At 32.4% G+C, this 23,040-nt stretch overlaps 1 protein-coding gene and 2 pseudogenes across 2 annotated transcripts in view; all 3 read left to right on the top strand.

Moving 5' to 3' along the window:
* Positions 1 to 20,928, top strand: part of LOC145269233 (merlin-like) — an 87,821-nt gene extending 66,893 nt beyond the window's left edge. For both annotated transcript variants that reach the window (XM_080124854.1, XM_080124855.1), the window contains exons 12-15: positions 4,872 to 4,974; positions 10,741 to 10,880; positions 13,901 to 14,060; positions 20,626 to 20,928. In XM_080124854.1, the coding sequence (XP_079980980.1) occupies positions 4,872 to 4,974; positions 10,741 to 10,880; positions 13,901 to 14,060; positions 20,626 to 20,676 (454 nt within the window). In that variant the 3' untranslated portion in view covers positions 20,677 to 20,928. The remainder of the gene's footprint in view (positions 1 to 4,871; positions 4,975 to 10,740; positions 10,881 to 13,900; positions 14,061 to 20,625) is intronic.
* LOC145269990 (5S ribosomal RNA) lies at positions 755 to 871 on the top strand (annotated as a pseudogene).
* On the top strand, positions 10,241 to 10,357 carry LOC145270005 (5S ribosomal RNA; annotated as a pseudogene).
* Positions 20,929 to 23,040: the final 2,112 nt, after the last annotated feature.

Raw genomic sequence — 23,040 nt, 5'->3', positions numbered from 1 at the left:
TATATATATATATATATATAACACTATCGTATTTATTTATATATATATATATATAACACTATCGTATTTATTTATATATATATATATATAACACTATCGTATTTATATATATATATATATAACACTATCGTATTTATATATATATATATATATATATATATATATATATATATAACACTATCGTATTTATATATATATATATATATATATAACACTATCGTATTTATATATATATATATATATATAACAATATCGTATTTATATATATATATATATATATATATATATATATAACACTATCGTATTTATTTATATATATATATATATAACACTATCGTATTTATTTATATATATATATATATATATATATAACACTATCGTATTTATTTATATATATATATATGTAACACTATTGTATTTATTTATATATATATATAACACTATCGTATTTATTTATTTATATATATATATATAACACTATCGTATTTATTTATTTATATATATATATAACACTATCGTATTTATTTATATATATATATAACAATATCGTATTTATTTATTTATTTATTTATATATATATATATATATATATATATATATATATATATATATATATAAAACACTATCGTATTTATTTATATATATATATATATTAATACGATAGTGTGTTATTTTGCGTGTCATGTTTACATCTTTTTTGTTTTCACACACAAAGTGTTTTTTATATATAGTGTATATATATATGTGTATATGTATACACGGCATAATCACGTTGACACACCGGTTCTCATCAGATCACCGAAGTTAAGCAACTTTGAGCCTGGCCAGTACTAGATGGGTGACCATTTGGGAATTCCAGGCGCTGTGTGTGCTCTCCGCTTATCTCGGCATTTGTTTCCAGTCGTCCTGAACCTCCACTTGCCACTGGTATTTAACAATGCCAACTCGGGAATGGTGTGGTTGGGGATTGCGCACCTCTTGCCATAAAAATTATACGCGCGGGCATCCTTACAGTGGGTATCCATAGTTTGTCAAGAGTGAAGGGAGCTACTGTATATTTGTAGCTTTAAGACTTAAAGATAAATCTATATATTAATAGAATAGCGTGTGTGTTATTTATTGTGTATGTCACGCTTACATCCGAGTGACTGTCGTTTAATTGTTATGGACTTTTATTTCTTGTAATAAATAATTTTACCAAGAATTCTTCACAAGTTTTGGTTTCGGTTTCGATTATAACTAAAGGAACTGAAGTTATATATATTGGTTTCAGTTTCGATTCAAGCTAATGCACCCAAATCATATGGATATATTTCTTTTCTTTTTGAAATTTCAACTTTATAATATATAAAAATCGATAGAACATTAACTTCATAATAATATATACAAAATCTGCATTTTTGAAGATTCTTTTTTATTAAGCCAGTTGCTCCTATCACAACTGGTATAATGTTTATTTCTTTCAGAGACCATATCATTTTTAGATCATTTTTTAGGTCCTGATATTTCGTTATCTTTTCCCGATCAGCTCTAATAAGGTCCAAATCATTTGGGACAGTAATAATTTATTAATTTTTTCGCGTTAGTCATTTTTTTTTTTTTTTTTTTCATTAAAATAATGAGCGCGGTTCTTTCGGCCTGGCTCTATATTACTATATCTGGTTTAATGACCTTGTCTTTTATGTATCTGCCCGCATCTATGTCTTTATCATTCTTTTATTTTTTAATTATTTTACTTTGGTTGGTTGGTTGTTTTTGTTTTGCGGCATATCAAACCTTTTCAGGTTATTTAATACCGAATCCAAAGATTTTGAAAAAAGATTTCTTAATAGAATATATTTGTTGTTTTCAAGTCGGTTTCTATTTAACCCATAGTTGGGACCCTAACAGGTACTAGCACTCCGAGACCTGGGAGCAATGCCAATTAAAAGGGTGGCTCCACACTCCCCAAAGCCCGCAAGCTGGGGCCTCACCACTGGATATAGTTTAAGGTCATCTCCAGGATCTTTTACTTTGGCGAGTTTTAAGAAATCAAGGGAGCTAACTCCTCCAGGAACTAACACTTGATTACATTATGATTTGGACTTGGCCTTCGGGACAAGATCAAGGTATAGTATCTGTTCTTCAGATGCTGCACTTCTATTTCTTGTTCTCTTTCGGTGGAGGAGAAATCCTTCACGACTGAGACAATTTTTATTTTTGTACCTTTTCTCCACGTTAAAAAACGACCCTGGTGTCTAACTCTGTCCCTTGGGGAGGCATAGTAAATAGGTACATTATGATTTGGATTTATTTATTTATTGTATTTCCTTACACCTTGGTCTTCCAGTGATTGTTTCTAAGTATTTCTGAAAATTCTTTTTTTTTTTTTTTTTTAAAGCCAGTTGTTCCTATCACAACCAGTATAACGTTTATTTCTTTCAGAAACCATTTCGTTTTTAGATAATTTTTTTAGGTCTTGATATTTCAGCTCTATTGAGACCAAAGTCATTTGGGACTGTGACATCGATAATGAGTGCAGTTCTTTCGGGCTTGTTCCATATTACTATATCTGGTTTGATGGCCTTGTCTTTTATGTATCTGCCTGCCTGTATGTCTTTGTCATAGAACAATGTCACTTTTCCGTTTGATGTTATTGGTGGTGGTTCATGTTCCCAGATGTTCGACGACCTGTTGAATTGCATCTCTTTGCAGATATTCCAGTGTAAGTATCAACATATTTGTTGTAGCGGGCTGTGTAATGACCATCGGCTAGAAGGATCTTGCATCCAGACATTAGGTGGCTTGGGCTTTCAACAGCCGAGTGACAGAATCTGCATTGGTCAGTAACTAGTGTGACCGTTTATGTGTTACATAAATGTCTTGGGAGTGGCACCAGGTATGGCAATGCCGATTTACCCAGAGAGGTTAACCTTTGTCACAAAACGTCATGGGAAACGGCAACCAAATTGAGGTACTGTGCTTTGGTCACTAATGTGATCAGTTCATATTGCATTATGTTGGATTAATTATTTGGTAAAAACTGTAAAAATAAACATTTTTGATAATTACTTATTTTATTTTATTTTTTTATATTTTTTTATTTTATTTTTAATTTAATTTTATTTTTTATTTTATTTTTTATTTATTTTTTTTTATTTATTTTATTTTTATTTTTATTTATTTTTTATTTTTATTTATTTTATTTTTTATTTTTATTTATTTTATTTTTTATTTTTATTTATTTTATTTTTTATTTTTATTTATTTTATTTTTTATTTTTATTTATTTTATTTTTTATTTTTATTTATTTTATTTTTAATTTTTATTTATTTTATTTATTTTTTTATTTTTATTTTTTTTATTTTTATTTATTCTATTTTTATTTTATTTTAGTTTTTATTTATTTTTTATTTTTATTTTATTTTAGTTTTTATTTTTATTTATTTTATTTTTTATTTTTATTTATTTGATTTTTCATTTTTATTTTATTTTTATTTATTTTATTTTTATTTATTTTATTTTTATTTATTTTATTTTTATTTATTTTATTTTTATTTATTTTATTTTTATTTTATTTTTATTTATTTTTATTTATTTTATTTGTTTTATTTTTATTTGTTTTTTTGTTTCTATTTTTATTTATTTCTATTTTTATTTATTTCTTTTTATTTGTTTATTTTTATTTATTTTATTTTTATTTCTATTTTTATTTATTTTATTTTTATTGATTTTTTTTAATTTATTTTATTTTTATTTATTTTATTTTTATTTATTTTTATTTATTTTATTTTTATTTTATTTTTATTTATTCTATTTTTATTTCTATTTTTATTTATTTTTATTTATTTTATTTTTATTTCTATTTTTATTTATTCTATTTTTATTTTAGTTTTATTTTATTTTAGTTTTTATTTTATTTATTTTATTTTTATTTATTTTATTTTTTTATTTTATTTTTTTTTATTTTATTTTTTTTTATTTTATTTTTATTTATTTTATTTTTATTTATTTTATTTTTATTTATTTTATTTTTATTTATTTTATTTTTATTTATTTTATTTTTATTTATTTTATTTTTATTTATTTTATTTTTATTTATTTTATTTTTATTTATTTTATTTTTATTTATTTTATTTTTATTTATTTTATTTTTATTTATTTTATTTTTATTTATTTTATTTTTATTTATTTTATTTTTATTTATTTTATTTTTATTTATTTTATTTTTATTTATTTTATTTTTATTTATTTTATTTTTATTTATTTTATTTTTATTTATTTTATTTTTATTTATTTTATTTTTATTTATTTTATTTTTATTTATTTTATTTTTATTTATTTTATTTTTATTTATTTTATTTTTATTTATTTTATTTTTATTTATTTTATTTTTATTTATTTTATTTTTATTTTTAATTATTTATTTATTTTTATTTATTTTATTTTTATTTTTTATTATTTATTTTATTTTTATTTATTTTATTTTTATTTATTTTATTTTTATTTTTATTTTTATTTATTTTATTTTTATTTATTTTATTTTTATTTATTTTATTTTTATTTATTTTATTTTTATTTGTTTTATTTTTATTTGTTTTATTTTTATTTGTTTTATTTTTATTTGTTTTATTTTTATTTGTTTTATTTTAGTTTTTGTTTTATTTTAGTTTTTGTTTTATTTTAGTTTTTATTTTATTTTAGTTTTTATTTTATTTATTTATTTTAGTTTTTATTTTATTTATTTATTTATTTATTTTAGTTTTGATTTTATTTTTTATTTATTTTTTATTTTTATTTTTAATTTTTATTTTATTTATTTTTATTTTATTTTTTATTTTTTATTTTGTTTATTTTTATTTTATTTATCTATTTTATTTTATTTTTTTCAGAGCGAGCCAAGCTGAACAATTAAAGCAAGAAGTGATCAAAGCCCGCATTGCGGAGAAACAAGCCAATGAGAAATTAGCTGAAATCACGCAAGCATCCTATGAAGTGAATAGATTTCAGTTTTTCTTTTCTGCTTCTCATTTTTTATTTATGATTATTTCCCATTTATCTGTAAGGACACTTCTCAACCTATATACTCAACAAATTTTTTATCAACAAACTTGAAATTTAGTATATAGGATATTCAGACATGTGAAAAACTTTTTAATTGGTTTTCATCTGGAAAAAAAAGGGGCCACTAATGGGGGTCAAAATCGAAAATTTGTACTTGGGAGTCAGCGGGTTTTTATCTATTTGTCAGCTGTTTCACGAATGTGTATGTGCAGTGGTGAAACATGCCAGCTTCCTTTATGTTAAGTATAAGTTAGTTTAAAAACACTTATTAAAGATCGTGTCAAGCTGGCTTATCGTACTTGACTCAATGTCTCTAGGTTTTTTGGTTTCGATCTCAGCTGGAGTATTTTTTTTTTTTTTTTACTAACAAGAAGTCAACTGTTTAGAAAAAACATAATACTCATATGCCTGTGTTTCATTTTCATTTTTTTTTTTTTTTACATGGTGGTCACCACTTATCAAGGCCTGGAAGCCATTCAGGGGTAAGGGTTATTGCGTGTACAGTAATCAACGGGATAGTATCATAGTAATCGTTAGTATTTGAGATTTAATAAAGTGTCTTACTTAAGGGGGCGGTTCATCAGGAATTTGTTTATGTTGGGCTTGAAAACATCCAAGTTGTAGTTAGGTGGGAAACAGGCAAACGGAACAGAGTTCTACAGGCGTGCACTTCTGAGAAATAAGCTTTTGTTCTACGTTTTGATTTAGGCACAGATAAGGAGTGAGGAAAATTATTGACAGTGGTTTCAGCTAGACGAGTGTTTATCGTGAAAGATTGGCGAGAGGGGGACCAGAGATTGGAGCTCAAACGAGCATTTGTCATGGAAATAACGATAAAATAAAGACAGGCTCGCAACGTCTCTTCTGTGGGAGAGAGGTTGCAGGGAAGAGAAAAGGGCATCCCCCACTAAGCCACGAAGTCTATTTTGTACTCTGTCAACGCAGGATAGGCTGTTTTTAGCAGCTCCTGCCCAGATGTGACAGCAGTACTTCATCCTTGGACGTACTTGGCTTTTATATAGATAGAGAATTGCATCAGCAGTGAGATATCTTCTGGAGCGATAGAAGGATCCCACCATTTTTCCCAATGACTTTGGCAACAGACTTGATGTACGTGTTACATTTCAGATCAGGAGTAAAGGTCAATCCCAGAAGCTTGTCAAAACATGGAGCCTCCCCAAGACAAGAGCCATCCATTTCAATTGATGCCAGATGGGGATCAGAGCGTTGATCTTTCTGTATTTTTGTTATGATTAATTGAGCGTTGATCTTTCTGTATTTTTGTTATGATTAATAAGAATTCTGCATTGATTAAAATATTTATGAATATTTTAAGGCAATGCCGGCCGACCTGCTAGGGTAGCTATAAAAGTGAGACTGTGTGTATGAGGACACTTCTAAACCTATATACTCAACCAATTTTTGTATAATTTATGTATATAATGTATGTTTATGTATATAATGTATGTTTATGTATTTTTGGTATATAGAATATTCAGACGCGTGGAAAACTATTTAATCGGTTTTCATCCAGAATAAAAAAAGGCTGATAAGGGATCAAAATTGAAAAATTGGTACTTGCAAGTCAGCGGATTTTTATTTGTTTGTCGACGATTTCACAAATGCACATGCACGGCTGTGAAACATGACTGCGTCTTGATATTAAGAATAAGTAGGCTTAGAAAACAATTTGTAAAGATTGTGTCAAAGATCCTTGAGAATAAAGATTAATCAGATGGGAGATGATTTTTATTCAAAAAGACGAGGAAAATTATGGGAGTACTAACAGTAATTAACGATGTGAGCCACATTGGATTGTTTAAAGCGCAGTGTCTGACAAGCACCCTCGTTGACATTGGATTTGAAGATCAAAGTTGTGGTCAGCAGGGTGGCAGCCCTGCAATAATGTGTTCCACAGTTCAGAAACTCTTGCGAAATTCTGCCAGACATGAAGCACACGGAGGAAGAAAGGAAAGTCTTTTTTTTTTATTGTGTTAACAGATTTAGTTATTACTGTAAATGTTTGACAAAAGTGAACCAAAGATTGGCGCTCAGTCGAGTATTTTCCATGAAAATAATCTATAAATATAAAAGCGAAAATGTATGTATGTGTGTTCGCTTTTTCTGTGTGTCTACAAAAGGCTTCTTTCAGAGAAGCGGTCGGTTGGTTCACAACTTTTTAAAACTTTTTATATTACGTAATATCTCCCAGTTATCAACGAAGCTCGCCTGTCTATTTAATTTGCTCGATTTCGGGAAGATAAATATTCAATATTTGTCGCTCGCCGCATGTGGGTTAGTCTTTTTCCTATAACATCTTGGGGGAGGGAAAAAAAAAGCATTCAGCAGTAAATGAAATCCTGCAGTCAAACTTGACCTCATTAACTCATTAAAATGGGCACCTGCTAAATCCAAGTAATTAAATAAATTAAAACGTGTTTCCGTAAGCATGTCGCGGTGGGGCAATGATTAACGTCGCACGTTTTTTTTTTTCACACTTTAATTTACAACTTTGCCTCAACGGTTCGGGTTGGATCCTCATACTTATTTTTTTTTTTTAACCCCCCCCCCCCATCTCCAAACACCCAGGCAACGCCGGGTACACCTTGCTAGTGATAAATAAAGGGGGAATGTTAGTCTAAAATAGTGGTTCCCAACCTTTTTTTACATGGCGGCACTTTAGCTCTTTAATTTTTTGCTGTACACTTCTTACAAAAGGTAAATGTTTTTAACTCATAAATAATAAAAATAAAGACGATCATTCAAGGAAAACTTTTATTCACACAAATAAAACATTCTGTATTCAATATCTGGTATAGAATAATAACAGTGAATGTCAGTGGGACAAGTTGTGCCTGGTGTTTTTTAACTACTGCTGCAATATGTGGGCGGAAAAAAAATCTTGTTATTTTTTTATTTGACCAAGAAGTTATCGCCCCCTAACAATGATGCTCACCTGAATACTGCAGAAGTGCCGAAAAATTAATGATTTTTATGAAAATGGTAAATTGTTCGGTGAAAATACAGAAAACTTTTCAAGAAAATTTACAAATTATTTTTTGTCAGATGTTAAAAATATAAATATAAAAAAAATACAGATAAAAATTTAAAAATTACATTTTTTATACAAAAAAAAAACAAAGAAAAATGTTGATTTAGCATTTCAATATTTGAACAACGCTCGGTTTAATCCGGTGATTGCCAGTCAAGCCCGAGCCATAATTGACGGAAAATCCTGAGGATGCGGGTCAAATTCTGCAAGAGTACTCATTTCTGAATATGAAAAATAAAACCGTTAGTACATGTATAGTATTCGGTTTTGCTGCGTTTGTAGGCACTTTTGCATTACATGGATGGTACCATTATTAGGGGTGATAATTCCAATTTCTTCTTGGTCAAATAACATAAATAAATAACAAACAAAAATTTTTTTTTCTAACACAAAAATATTTAAAAATCAAAACATTTATTGTATAAAAATGTACCAAAATATTATTGTAAAAAAAAAACATTCCTTGAAAAGTCTGTGTAAGAAAGTATAATTTTAATACAATTTTTGAATTAAAGCAACACTGAATTTTTTTTTTCTTCAAATCATTTTTTGAATTAAAGGAAAATTGGAAATTTTTTTTTTTTCCGAACAATTTAATAATTTAAATGAAACATTTAAATGAAACATTTTTTAAATTAAAGCAAATTTGTGTCAAAATTTGGGTCAGCAAATATACATAGTAGAAATGGTAATTGATAAAAACTGAAGAAAGTGCTCAATACTGTTGTAGAGCAAATACACGTTTTATTTTTTATTACCGTATCTTTCTGTTAAGTTACATCATTGTTTCAGCTACCCGGCCGTTTTTTTAGCCGTCTGTAGCTTCCTCAGACTTGTAAAATATATATATGGTGGATATAGATTGGTTCATTTATTCATTAAGGGAATACAAACATTAGGAACAAAATAGATCAAATAAAATTATAGATGATCTTGGGGAGAGTTTATCGAATTCTAAATAAAGGAGGAGCGTATTATATATAGTATGATGTAAAAAGGATCTAAAATGAATCCCATGCTAGACGCAGAATCCCCACTGTTACCTAACATCTTCCCTATTCTTCTGATGAGAAGCATTAGGCTTCGAAATGCCTTGGCATAAAGAGTCCCCTCTATCCCCCAACTAATTGTTTGGTGTTCCCTTATTAAATAAATGAACCAATCTATATTTACCAATATATAATTTTTGTGAATTCATTTCCCATTCCTATTGTTCTCCTATATAAGCTCCAATGATACTTGTTGAGCTTTATAATGTCCAGATAAGTCTCCTCTTATAGAATTGAGCTCACTCTTTTCTCTTTTCCTCTAACGCACTAAGCTATATATATATATATATATATATATATAAAATAAATATTACAATTAAATTTACCAAAATGATCCAAGATGGTAAAACTAAAGTATATTATAAATATTAAAGAATTGATATTTATAAAGTAATCTCAACCAGATGTAAAATTTCGATAAAACCAAATAGGAAATAGAGCTTATAAACTATAATATATATATTATAGTTTTAATTTTTAAATTAATAAACAATTTGAATGGAATGAAATTAATGAACGTGGTCCCCTGTTCTTTGACTGAGAAGTGCCACCTGGCGACAGTTTAGTAAAATGCACCCCCATAAAATGGCGCCGTTCGTGTAATGTAGAAGTGCCCTTTTGTCAGTTTCTGAGGAACCCAAATATGTTTAAAAACATAACCAAGTTTGAGATTCATTTTTCATCCTCTAGAAAATTTCTGTGATTTGTCTGATTGTCAAACGGTAATCTTCGACTACAGCTTTGACTTTTTTGAAAATGTAAAGAATGTGGGTGATTTGTCTAATTGTCAAATAGTAATCTTCAACTACATTGTCTTTTACTTTAACCGGCCAGAGAGAGGATTGTCTTTCATTGAAAAATTTCCTTTTCAGAATTTCTGGCACACCCGTTCTCTATACAAATTACGAAAGATAATTGAGCAGAAAATTAATTATTAATGAAAACAGTTTTTGATGACGGCGAAAATTGAGTTTTGCTAAGTTGGACTTAAATTTTCAGTTTTCAGAAAATAATTACCTCCCTTGTTTCGATTTGAACTGTCCATTTTTGCGAATTGTCTTTGAAAATTGTTTTCATTACTAATTAATTTTCAACTATATATGGCATAATCACGTTGACACACCGGTTCTCGTCAAATCACCGAAGTTAAGCAACGTTGAGCCTGATTAGTACCAGATGGGTGACCGTTTGGAAATTCTAGGCGCTGTATGTGCTCTCCGCTTATCTCGGCATTTGTTTCCAGTCGTCCTGTACATACACTTCACTTGCCACTAATATTTAACAATGTCGACTCAGGAGAGGTGTGGTTGGAGATTGCGCACCCCCTGCCACAAAGATTTTCATGTGCAGGCACCCCTAGGTTGTTAAAGACTGAAGGAGCCCTTTTTTTTTAAATTTTGTGTTTTGTAATTTTTGGATATGTTCATTACTGTGACGTGACAATTACGTAGATACCATTGGTTTCATTTGAAATTCAGTATTTCATTTTTTTAGATTTTGTTATTTTAACGAAGAAGCACCTACATTTTTTTTTTTTAACAACGTAACAATGCTTTTTCACTTCTGAACTTGACGTTCTTGTTGTTACTGTTTCAGAATATGTGCAATTTAACAGGAACGTTCCCTCTTGTGACATTGAACTCTGACTTTGGAAACGATAGCAACCTTGAGGGCAGCTTTGACTTTCTAAAAGAACACGATATGGATCAGTTGTCGATGGAGATTGAAAAAGAAAGGTAAGAATCGATCGCGCACTGTCTTCTCACACTTCATGTAACCGAGCATACAAAGAAAACTAGAACATGACCAGAAACAATTAATTGTACATGGCTTTCTCTATCTCTCTTGATATATCTATGGAAGAAGGTGGGGTGGGGGGCTTTTAATGGTCCTAAAGCCACACCAGAAGTTTTTTTTTTTTTTTTTACATAGGCATCACCACATTATCAAGGCCAAGAGCCTACTCAAGGATAAGGGTTAAAGAGTGTACAGTAGAAATTGGACAATATAGTAATCATTAGTAATGAAAATTCGGTAAATTTGATAACTTATATGGAACGGCTCATCAAGAACTTATTTACGTTAGACTTGAACACAACCATATTGTAGTCAGCCGGAAAGCAGGAAAACGGAAGACAATTCCACAGGCGTGCAATTCTAAGAAAGAAGCTTTGTTCATGGAATCTATGTTTAGGTTTAGGCACAGATAAAGAGTGGGGGAAATTAGTGATAGTGTTTTCAGCTAGACGAGTGTTTCTTGTGAAAGTTAGGCACTCATATGGTCCTGTGCAGTTCTATGAGGTCCGACCTTCAAGGCTTTGCCTTCTCACCTTTCAAGAAGGGGTTGGTGTATTGCTAATCTCTCTCTCTCTCTCGTCATGAGTCACGTGAATATATTTTTATTTTTAAAATCGCAACTTTATAACATATAAAAAGCGATAGAACATTAACTATAATAATAATATATATGAAATCTGCATACATTAAAATATCATATTTAAGCGTATTTGACGACCGGGCTACGCCAGGCGCCTCTGCTAGCTTAGATAAATACTATTGCAGTTTTAACAAAAGAGCTACAATAATATCAGAGCGTCTCCATTTACACTGAACATCTACAGAATGCCAACATATGAATAAGCCCCCTGTGGAATTTTTGCAAGTCCTGATAGTTAATAATAATTACTATTACTCCCTAACTGTGCAATTAAACAGGTACCATAATACTTAGTTAGCTGCACCTTATCATAACAGCGGTCCATACAATCAGCAGAGTGGTGCAGTAGTTTCTGAGAAACCAATCTTTCACGAAAAACACCCGTCTAGCTGAATCCACTGTGAAAAATTTCCCCCATTCTATATCTGTGCCTAAATCAAAACGCGGATTCCATGAACAAAGCTTCTTTCTTAGAACTGCACGCCTGTGGAACTCTGTTCCATCTGCCTGCTTCCCACCGGACTACAACTTGGATGTCTTCAAGTCCAACGTTAACGAATTCCTAATGAACCGCCCCCTTAAGTAAACATTTCATTAAATCTCCACACTAACGTAATGTACTTGCAATAACCCTTATCCCTGAGTGGCTTCCGGGCCTTGATAAGTGGTGACCACTGTGTAAAAAAAAAAAAAAAAAAAGGACAAACAGACGAAGGGAAATACAATATAGTTTTTTTTTTTTTATATATTCAGATCAATTCTCCCATCTCCCACCTCATATTGACAATTGTTTATCTCGTTTTGACGACCACCCCCCCCTTCAGTATTTTGCACGCTTTATTTATTTGTTCAGATCAATTCTCCCATCTTTCTCCTTATAGCTGTTTAATATCTTGGTTTTCCTGATTTATTGGAGAGGGACCTATGTTTTCAGTGGCATCTGTTAGTGCGGCCTATTGCCAGATAACCGTCCATTAATTTTTTCTGAAATTTTGCCACAAATTGTACTTCATTAAATAGATGTGCACAGCAAAAAAAATTTTTTTTACAAAAATTCCCGTTGCGCCTCCAGGGGCTCAAAAGAAGTAAAAAAAAAAAAAAAAAAAATGCCCCGAAATGGCCAAAAATGACACATTTTGCCCCATAACTTTTGATCAATCCATTAGATTTTCCTGAAACTTGGCCAAAATGTGGGGCCCATTGTTCTTAATATAAATCCAGTATGAGCGACTGTCGCAGAATTCTGGTACGCATTCCCGGGGACTTTCAATGTTAGAAAACGCCTCTTTTGTGGCTCTTTTTTTTTCATATTTCTCAACAAAAACTTGATATGTCTGACTATATAGTGTTTTTTCACAGTGCTCAACTCATGTGTTAAGGCCTGAAACTGCACCGTTATCCATTTACACTGGGATTTGGCGTCCCCAGGGGCTCAAGAGGTAAAAAATGCTCCAAAATGGCCAAAAATGACACTTTTTGCCCCATAGTGCTTGATCCATCCATTAGATTTTCCTGAAACTTGGCCAAAATGTGGAGGCCATTGTTCTTAATATAAATTCAGTATGTTAAGTTTTGAGACATTGTGTTGAACAAAGATGGCGGCATAGTTCAGATCAGTAACCAAGATGGCGGCCAAGAATTAAATGCAGTCCGTGACGTAGTAAACGGCGAACTGATTGAATCCAAAATTCGACAATTTTTATAATAATTTTGGGACGTTTTCATTGGTTGTTTAGCACAGCCGTTGGTTATAAAAATGATTGGTGAATCCATTCGTCTCATACCCCCCATCACAAGTCAAAAACATTTTACAGTTGACCCTGGCAAAATTCTGGTTCGCATCCCTCTGGGACTTTTAGGGCTTAAAAAACATGCCTTTTTGGGGCTCTTTTTTCATATTAATCAAAAACTTGATATGTATGTCGATATAGTGGTTTTCCATGGTGCTGAATTCAAATATACATGTCTTAAGGCGTGAAAATGCACCGTTTGTCTATTTTCACTAGGATTCGGTGTTTCCAGGAGCTCAAAAGGGGTCACAAATGCTCCAAAATTGTAAAAAAAAATGACACTTTTTACCCTATAATTTTTGCCTCATCCGTTAGATTTTTCTGAAACTTGGCGAAAATGTGAAGGCAACGTTGGCCCTTCACACTTCTCACATTCATCATTTCTTCACTATTTTTTGTGGCGTCATCTCGCATGCAGCACCAGAGGGGGACCACGCACACATGGCTTTTTTTGATTGTTTCTTTCTTTTTATTTATTTTTCATTTTTAAAACATTTTTTTTCTTCTGTTTTTTTTTTCCGCCCCCCAGAGTTGAATACATGGAGAAAAGCAAACATTTACACACACAACTGCAAAATCTCAAGACCGAAATCGAGGTTTTAAAGGTCGACGACTGCATCACCGAAATGGATCGGCTGCACGAAGAAAGTGTCATGAGAGGCGAAACAAAATACTCAACGCTACGACGGGTAACCATTTTTTACAATCATCTGTTTAATTTCCCCGTAATGTTCTAATATGGTAGCTCTATTATATATAAGGAACTTTGTGTGCGTGCGTGATTTCGTTCCCTATAGACTCCAAAAGAGCTGGACTGATTTTCATTAAATTTCACACAAATATACTTTATGTATCTGACAGTGTTCTTAGAAAGATATTATAAAAAATACTTAACACTGCAACAGGTAACCATCTCTATAATTATATATAAGGCACTTTGTGTGTGTGAGTTCGTTCCCTATAGACTCCAAAAGAGCTGGACTGATTTTTATGAAATTTCATACAAATATACTTAATGTATCTGACAGTGTTCTTAGATAAGTTTTGTATCGTTATGTCTTTGATAAGTATTGATAATTGAAAAAAATCTGATGCAAGAAGGAACAGGTGATTCATATTGTGAAAAGGTGTGTTTGTTTTTTGTTTTTTTCGTTTAATGTTATTTCGACCATTCTTTTGAAAAAAGTTTTTAAAATTGTTTGCTTGTTGACACGATAATTAACACGCAAGTTAACTGGTATTTTTTTTTCTTGTCCAATTTTTTTTGTTTACTGAATGAAAATAAAAAAATTTTTTAGTTTTATAAACATGTTTGTACAAATAGAAAAATCCAGGTTGTCCTCGACAGTCGTACATCTAAACAATATGATATAAATGCAAGAGTGCCTCAGGGGTCTATCCTTGGACCGTTATTATTCCTAATATTCATAAATGACCTCCCTGACAAAATTGTCTCTAAGATGGGTATATATGCTGATGACACCACACTCTATAACAGACACAACAAAAAAACAAATGAACACATATCTAAGGAATGGCAGAAACACTAGAGGAAGACCTCCAATCGATAGTGGAATAGGGACAAAAATGGATGGTCACATTCAATGCTGCCAAGACTAAACTTGTTTCCTTCAATAATTACAAGAAACCTTCTCTACCACCAATAGCAATGGCCAAAGATTCATTATCTGAAAGTACATCTTTTAAACTTCTTGGCCTAACGTTCACAGGAAACATGACTGGAACAATTACATTGGGAGCATTGCGAGGACCGCAGCGAAGAAGGTAGGTTCTCTCTACCGTGCTAGAAAGCTACTAATGCCCAAAAGTATCCTGTACCTCTATAAGGCCACCATTTGCCCATGTATCGAGTATTGTTGTCATATTTGGGCTGGTGCATCTGCTACTAGTCTCTTGCTCTTAGACAAGGTTCAAAAGAGAGTCGTCAACCTGATAGGTTCTGAACTGTCATCTAAGCTTCAGCTTCTGTCCCACCGACAAAATGTTGCATCCCTCTGCCTGTTCTATAAGTATTTTAATGGTGAATGCTCTGACGAACTGCAAGCACTTGTGCCCCCACGACATAAATACCCCCGACAAACCCGACAAGCAGCTAAATCTCACCCCTTCACAGTAGAGATTCCTAGATGTAAGCTTTCTACTCCAGTAGTTTCTTCCCCAGAACCGCTAGACTTTGGAATTCCATTCCGGGTCCCTGCTTCCGCAAATGTACTGACAGGCTTAAGTTCAAGTGTAACGTGAACCGACCTCTTACTGCCCAACTCCCCACATAGTACCCCAGTAGCTTATGTCCCTGATAGTAGTCCCCTACACCAAAGTGGCATTGTGCTTTGTTTGAAGTGAAAATCTCTATATATAAAAGCGAAAATGTATGTATGTACGATTTTCCTCGATGTCCACAAAAGGCTTCTTTCGAAGAAATGCTTGCTCAGTTCACAACTTCTTAAAACTTTTTATATCATCTATAAATTGTAATATCTCAGAGTTACCCACGGAGCTCACCTGTCTATTTAATTTTATTGACTTTCAAACGTTAATTATTCCACATTTCCCGCATCGGCACGCGTTACATTCGGTTTTTGGTATAAAAAAAAGCGAAACTCGACTCTAATCACAGGCCGAAAGCCAGTCGTCTCAAGAGAGCTAAGTAACGTTTGTTCAATGTCAACTTCGTCATATCAGACTGTAGCTTTCATTTCGCTCCTCCTAATAAGCAGGGAGCGGGTTTTTAAAAACAAACAAACCGATTTATTCACCTCATTCAAAACTGTCCCGCACAAAATGCTAACTGCTGAATACCTATCGCCGTCACGTCAATCAAAAACGCGCACCTGTTTTTTTTTTAAACACTTTACTATTTTCCAACTGCGCGTCGTGAAGGCTTCGTTTTTTTTTTTTTTTCACATTTTCGGGTTTTTTTCACATACTCCGAAAAACGCTCGGGCAATGCCGGGTACCCCTCGCTAGTACTTTCATAAATCAGAGTCCATTTTCTGTAGGCTGTTTTTGAACCCAGTCAACGACGGGTACTTTTGCTAGTGTAATACTAAAAAGAGATTAGTTTCTTTAAGAAACCTTATTATTTGAGAAAAAAAAAAAAACTATATTTTTATGAAATGTTTTTATATTTTTTACTTTGTAATATTTGCTGCATATATTTTTTTTTTTTAAATTATTTAATGTTTTATTGGTGGTCCTTTATTGCAATGGTTACGCTCAGTCTCGGATGTACATGGGTCAGTCCTGTGTGGTAAATGTGATATTATTGATGGCACCCGCCTAACTGTTAGTAAGTCAAAAATCAAAAGAGAAGAAAAAATACAGGATGGAACGATAAAATTGTAGATGACCTGCTTCCATTTCCGTTTGATGAAATGATGACCTGCTTCCATTTCCGTTTGATGAAATGATGACCTGCTTCCATTTCCGTTTGATGAAATGATGACCTGCTTCCATTTCCGTTTGATGAAATGATGACCTGATTCCATTTCCGTTTGATGAAATGATGACCTGCTTCCATTTCCGTTTGATGAAATGATGACCTGATTCCATTTCCGTTTGATGAAATGATGACCTGCTTCCATTTCCGTTTGATGAAATGATGACCTGATTCCATTTCCGTTTGATGAAATGATGACCTGCTTCCATTTCCGTTTGATGAAATGATGACCTGATTCCATATCTATTTGATAAAAACTATTTTATTTTTTTTGTTGTTGTTGTAAACCATCTACTAGTTGGGCGGTTGTGTACAAATTCCAAAAGTGATAGGAACCTTCTATTATGTCTGAAAGTGACACAATGGTCAACGAGCAATATCATATTATGTAAAGTGTTTATTCATTGATGGAGAGATTACCTAGCTAGAATTAATTTCTTATTTTTCTAACTTGAGAATTGAGAGACACAGACAGGCAGAAGTGTTGGTAGCATCAGCTCAGATCATTACGTTCTTAGACCATTTACAAGGTTATACGAACAAATTTAGCTAGCCAAACTCACATGAATCTTACTTCCCATGACAAGTATGTACGGGGTGGAACGATAAAATTGTCGCCCTAGAAAAGACAACAGGATTTCATTTCCATTTGATGAAAACCGTTTTTTGTTGTTGCAAACCATTTACTAGTTGGCTAGTTGTGTGGAAATCCCAAGAGCGATAGGAGCCTTCTATCATGTCTGAAAGTGACACAATGTTCAACGAGCGAGAGCAGAGATGCGCCACTGTACAACTCATGCTCTCTACTGATCCAAGTTATGACAACAGGACCATTGCCAGCAGTGTGGTTTTAAGTGAAGGCCATCTCACATCTTCAATGTTGGTTTGAAAGTTAACACCAAAGTGTACCTGGATGTGCTGAAGAGTGTGGTGATCCCCTGGTGCAATCAGGTGGCCGCTGGCAAATCCTAGGCTTGGTGTCAGAAGGAGTACCACGACTTTGTACCCTTCTCTTACTGGTCCCCTTTCTTCCTTGACCTAAACCACCTGGACTACTGTGTTTGGTCATATGTTGAGAACATCACCAACATGATCTCCTATAACACCAAAGCTAGCCTAATCTCCAACATCTGCCGAGTATTCGCCGAGCTCCTGCTAGTGCTTGAGGAAAAGGCATACTCCAAGTTGAATAAATGTCAGCGCTACTACATAATCAAGTTACCTGAATTAATTTTTTTTCAATAAGTTTTAAAATAAATCTATAGTGTTGTTTTCTTTAAGGCAACAACTTTATCGTTCCACCCTGTATAAAAAAAAACAGAAATAAGTTTAGCAGCAGAACAATGGCATAGGAAGTTGTTCAGTCATACAAAATAAAAACTGAAATATCATTGTTAATCAAGGAGAGGCAGTAAGTGGGATAAAAGGACTGAACAATGGAAGTTAATATATTTACGGTCAGTGTTAGGATTGAGAATGTGTTTACTACAGTAGGGACAGTCTTGAGTTTATTACAGTTAACAAGTTTTGAGTTGGATACAATGGAAGGTAGGTTGTGACTCGGAGCAGATCGGGACGAGCTAGCCGCAGCTGATGGTACACAGCCTCAACAGAAGACGTAACGCTTAGGTTCTTTCCCACGATGGTGTCATGCACACACACCCAAAGCCAATAAGAAATGTGTTGGAGTTTGGTTTTTTTATACAGGGTGGAAGTATAAAAGTGTTGCCCTAAAGATATATTTAGCGACAGTTTTAGCAGTTGAGTTTATGACTGAGTAGACCGTTTTTTTGCAATTCTAAATTTTTGAGATGGGATGTTAATGCTTGTGTTATGTTGATTAATCGGACTATTATTCTCATCTTGGGTGTTTTAGCACAACGTTTCGGTCGCTGCAACCTGCGACCTTCGGGTGTTGAAAACATGCTTCTTTTTTTTTTTTTTTTCTAAGGAAAAGAGGGTTGGCTCTGCATTATAAGAATTCAAACCCAATCTACAGACCCACGGTTAGAATTTCAAAGTGTTTTTTAACATGTTTTATTAACTGTTTGCTCGTATATATATATATATATATATATATATATATATATATATTTATATATATTATTAACACAACGTTTCGATCGCTGCATCCTGCGATCTTCTTTGCTGTTGAGAACATGCATCTTTTTTTCTACTAAGGAAAGGAGTTTGGCTCTGTAGTACAAGAATCCAAACCGTGAGTTTGGGGATGGGTCCGTAGATCATAAAGATTCCCCCCCCCCCTGCATTATATTTAAAAAAAAAACACATGGGTATCGATCCTCTGTTTCGTACAACATTCTTTTCACTGCTATTAACAATTAGTATAGATATTCCGAAAAACTGAGTCATAAAAAATATCTTAGTGACCCCTGAAGATTGAACCGTCTTTATGATCTACGGACCCACCTTCAAACCCACGATTCGAATTCTTGTAATGCAGAGCCACCTCTTTTTTACTTAGTAGAGAAAAAGAAGCATGTTTTCAACACCTGAAGAAGGTCGCAGGTTGCAGCGACCGAAATGTTGTGCTAATAATGCTTAAGATGAGAATAATAGTCCGAAACTTAGTGTTATAGTAACAATCTTTCAACTTTTAGCTGGGGTCGTTAAGTCAAGAAGCACCAAAAAGTGGCTCCTTTATCACACAAAGTCAGCTGAAATAACCAAGGTGTGGCAGATATTTATACAGGGTGGAACGATAAAAGTGTTGCCCTAAAGATATTACATTTTCACCCCAAACAAGGCAAATTGCCACTTTGGTGTAGGGGGCTACTATCAGGGGCAACAACTACTGGGGTACTATGTAGGGATTTGGGCAGCAAGGTGTCGGTTCACGTTACACTTGAACTTCTGCACGTCAGTACTGTTGGGGAAGCAGGGACCTGGAATGGACATATTAAGTGACAGTTTCAGGAGTTGCAGTTATAATTATTATTACGTTTCGGTCGCTGCAACCTACGACCTTCTTCAGGTGTTGAAAACATGCTACTAAAGAAAAGAGGGTTGGCTCTGCGTTACAAGAATTTGAATCTACGGACCTATCCTCAAACCCATGGTTCGAATATTTTGTGGCGTCATCTCACATGCAGCACCAGACGAGGACCACACGCGCAGAGCTTGTTTTTTTTGGTTTTTTTTCATTACTTGTATCCACTTCACGCTAACTATTTTTGCATTTATGACTAACTTTCATAAAATGCAGTTTCGATTTATGCAAGTACCAGCAAATTCATAGCTTCGCTGTAATAATCATTTCCTAATGTCTTGCATCTGATGAAAAAAAAAATGCATTTCTTTGAAACTCTGCAGATTAAGGAAATCTTAATATTCATTTTTGAGTATCCTGTCGAACAAAAAATTCTTGTAAATTATAATTTACAGTATTTGTGTTCTTTTATGACAAACCCTATTTCCTATTTTGGCTGGAATATTACAACGCTGTAGCATAAAGCACCATGAAGGACTACAGTTGCCTTCATCAGCTGCATCAGAAATTGACTGTGTTGACAACTTCAAATACCTGAGAGGCTATTCTAGAAGTGAACATGATATGAATATAAGGATCGTTCTAGCATGGAGTGCACTTAATTCTTTAGAGAAAGTATAGAAATCTTCAATCAAGAAAGAAACCAAGACCAAGGTCTTTAAAGCCTGCATAGAGTCAATCCTTCTGTACGGCCCATAATCATAATGAGAAGATCCTATACTTTATTTACAGAGATTTTCTCTATCTGTTATTCAAATGTCTTTTTTTTTTTTTTCTTTTACAGATCAAATCTACGTCGAGCAAAGCCCGCGTTGCATTCTTTGAGGAACTCTGATGTCTACTGAGCTGCCCTGGTGGTTAGGGTTTCTCTTCCTTTGGCTTGACAATGCAAACATCTTCCCCCCCCCCCGTTTTTACCAGTGGAGTTGTTGGTTATTCTTTCTATCTCTGACCGGATATGGTCACTTATTCCTGTGTTCATGCAAGATAACCAACCCTCCCCTCCCCCCCTTTCCTCAACTAAAATTTCTAATATTTGACGGTATTTCTGAGATGAGGTGTTGCTGTTATTTGCATCATTTACCAGGTTTGTACTGTTATCTTCATCCACGTGGTTATCATAGATTCAGATGATGCGGATGCTGTATTCTCTGGCCTTCTTCAGATGTTTTTTTGTCGTAGTATATTTCCTGTTGTACTTTATTCTCTCTCTCTCTCTCTCTCTCTCTCTGTATATATATATATATATATATATATATATATATATAGGATTGATATGTAGTTTGCTTGAAGCATTGTGTGGGATAGGTATGTAGTAGAGATTTAGAAGGCTATCACAATGCGAGGAAGGAAATATAGTCGTTTTTGGTAAGAAAAGACAAAATCACCACTTGTTCTCGTCTTCTCTTACCAACAAGGACTATATTTCATTCCTTGCATTGTGACAGCCTTCTAAATCTCTACTACATATATATATATATATATATATATATATATATATATATATATGTCTGATTAAACATGACTGAGTTTGTCTTTTTTCCAATTTTGCTGATGATCTTTTTTATTCGCCAAGCAGTCTATCTCTTGTTTCAGTTCGTAGGTTATATAGGAGTGGTGGTTGTTGTTCTTTATCGAGGCTTGGGTGTATTTATATAGTTAATTCTATTTTTATATTGCTTATATAGGTAGGTTTAAGGTTGGTAAGCACATGTTAGGGCTGTCACTAATTCTAACTTGCTGTGAAATCCAGACATGAGATATATATTAGTGGCCTGACAAGGAACAGGGGAGACAACCGGAGCAGCAAAACTGAAGCTGGCCTGCAGGACATTATATATACAAATGTAGGCAAATTTGGGCATAGTTTATTAATTTGAAAATATAGGCTCTTTTTTACCAACTGTCATAAAATTTTAACCATAGAATAGTATTATAATCTTTAAAAAATGTGCAAATTTTAATCAAGTTATGATATGAGCATTTCAGTATTCAATGTGGCTACGAGTATAGATATATCCATATATATTTTAAATTTGTCCATATATATATATATCCATATATATTTTAAATTTGTCCATATATATATATCCATATATATTTTAAATTTTCGAAAACGGAATTCTAAATGCCATTTAGAATTCCGTTTTCGAAAATAAGGGTTGTTGCCTGATGAGGTCTCTAGTTAGTAAATACTAGTAGACCGAAACATGCTCATGACTGTGTAGCAACAAACTACTGCTTATGTAAAGACAAATATAAAATGTAACTTGCTCTACTGCTGTATTGAGCACTCTTGTATAAACCTTGTTATATTTCACTGGTTACCCTACCTTTGAAAAATAGCAACCTCAAATTATATTCATATATATATATATATATATATATATATATATATATATATATATCTTTTCTAATCGCCAAGCGGTCTTTCTTGTTTCGGCTGGTAGGTTATATAGTGTGGCGCCCAGTGGTTGTTGTTCAGCCATTTTCTTCTAGCGCTTTCCATCGGTACTTCCGATCATCCTCAGGAATGGTTGTTGTTGTTTATCTTTATTGAAGCTTAGGTATATTTATAGTTAATGCTATTTTATTTGATATTGGTTACATAGGTAGGTGTAAGGTGGGTACAGGTGGATTATTTTTGATTTTCTTATTTTATTTTTTAAATATTTTTATATGTAGTTATTAATTGTTGGATATGAATATGGCGAATAGAAAAGATTACCAACAAAATTGGAAAAAGGATGAACTCTGTCGTATTTAATCAGACATATATATATATATATAGAGAGAGAGAGAGAGATAGATAAATATACCACCTTTTTGGTAATTTTATAAGTTCCAAATCTCGACGACTATTGATCAGAATTCAACAAATGAAGGCTTGTTAGAAAGGTAATGACCTGAATTGTGTAGTGGACTATGTGACATTTTCCCCTTAAGGTCACACATTAAGGGGGTTCCATCATCCAGAGCCTATTTTTGACACTTTTCTTAATGTTTTAGTCGGTCATTTGTGTGAATTTTAATTTTATAATTTATTTATTTAGTTATTTATTGTTATCAGCAAAATTGGGAAAAAGACAAACTGTCTTGTTTAATCAGACATACATAAATAACGACTTGTTACCAAAGCACACACACACATATATATATATATATATATATATATATATATATATAGGAAATTTATTAC

Source organism: Euprymna scolopes, chromosome 45 (assembly GCF_053919585.1).
Source record: "Euprymna scolopes isolate OS-2025 chromosome 45, ASM5391958v1, whole genome shotgun sequence".
In the NCBI taxonomy this organism is placed as follows: Eukaryota; Metazoa; Mollusca; class Cephalopoda; order Sepiida; family Sepiolidae; genus Euprymna; species Euprymna scolopes.
This window is presented reverse-complemented; position numbering and strand designations above follow the sequence as displayed.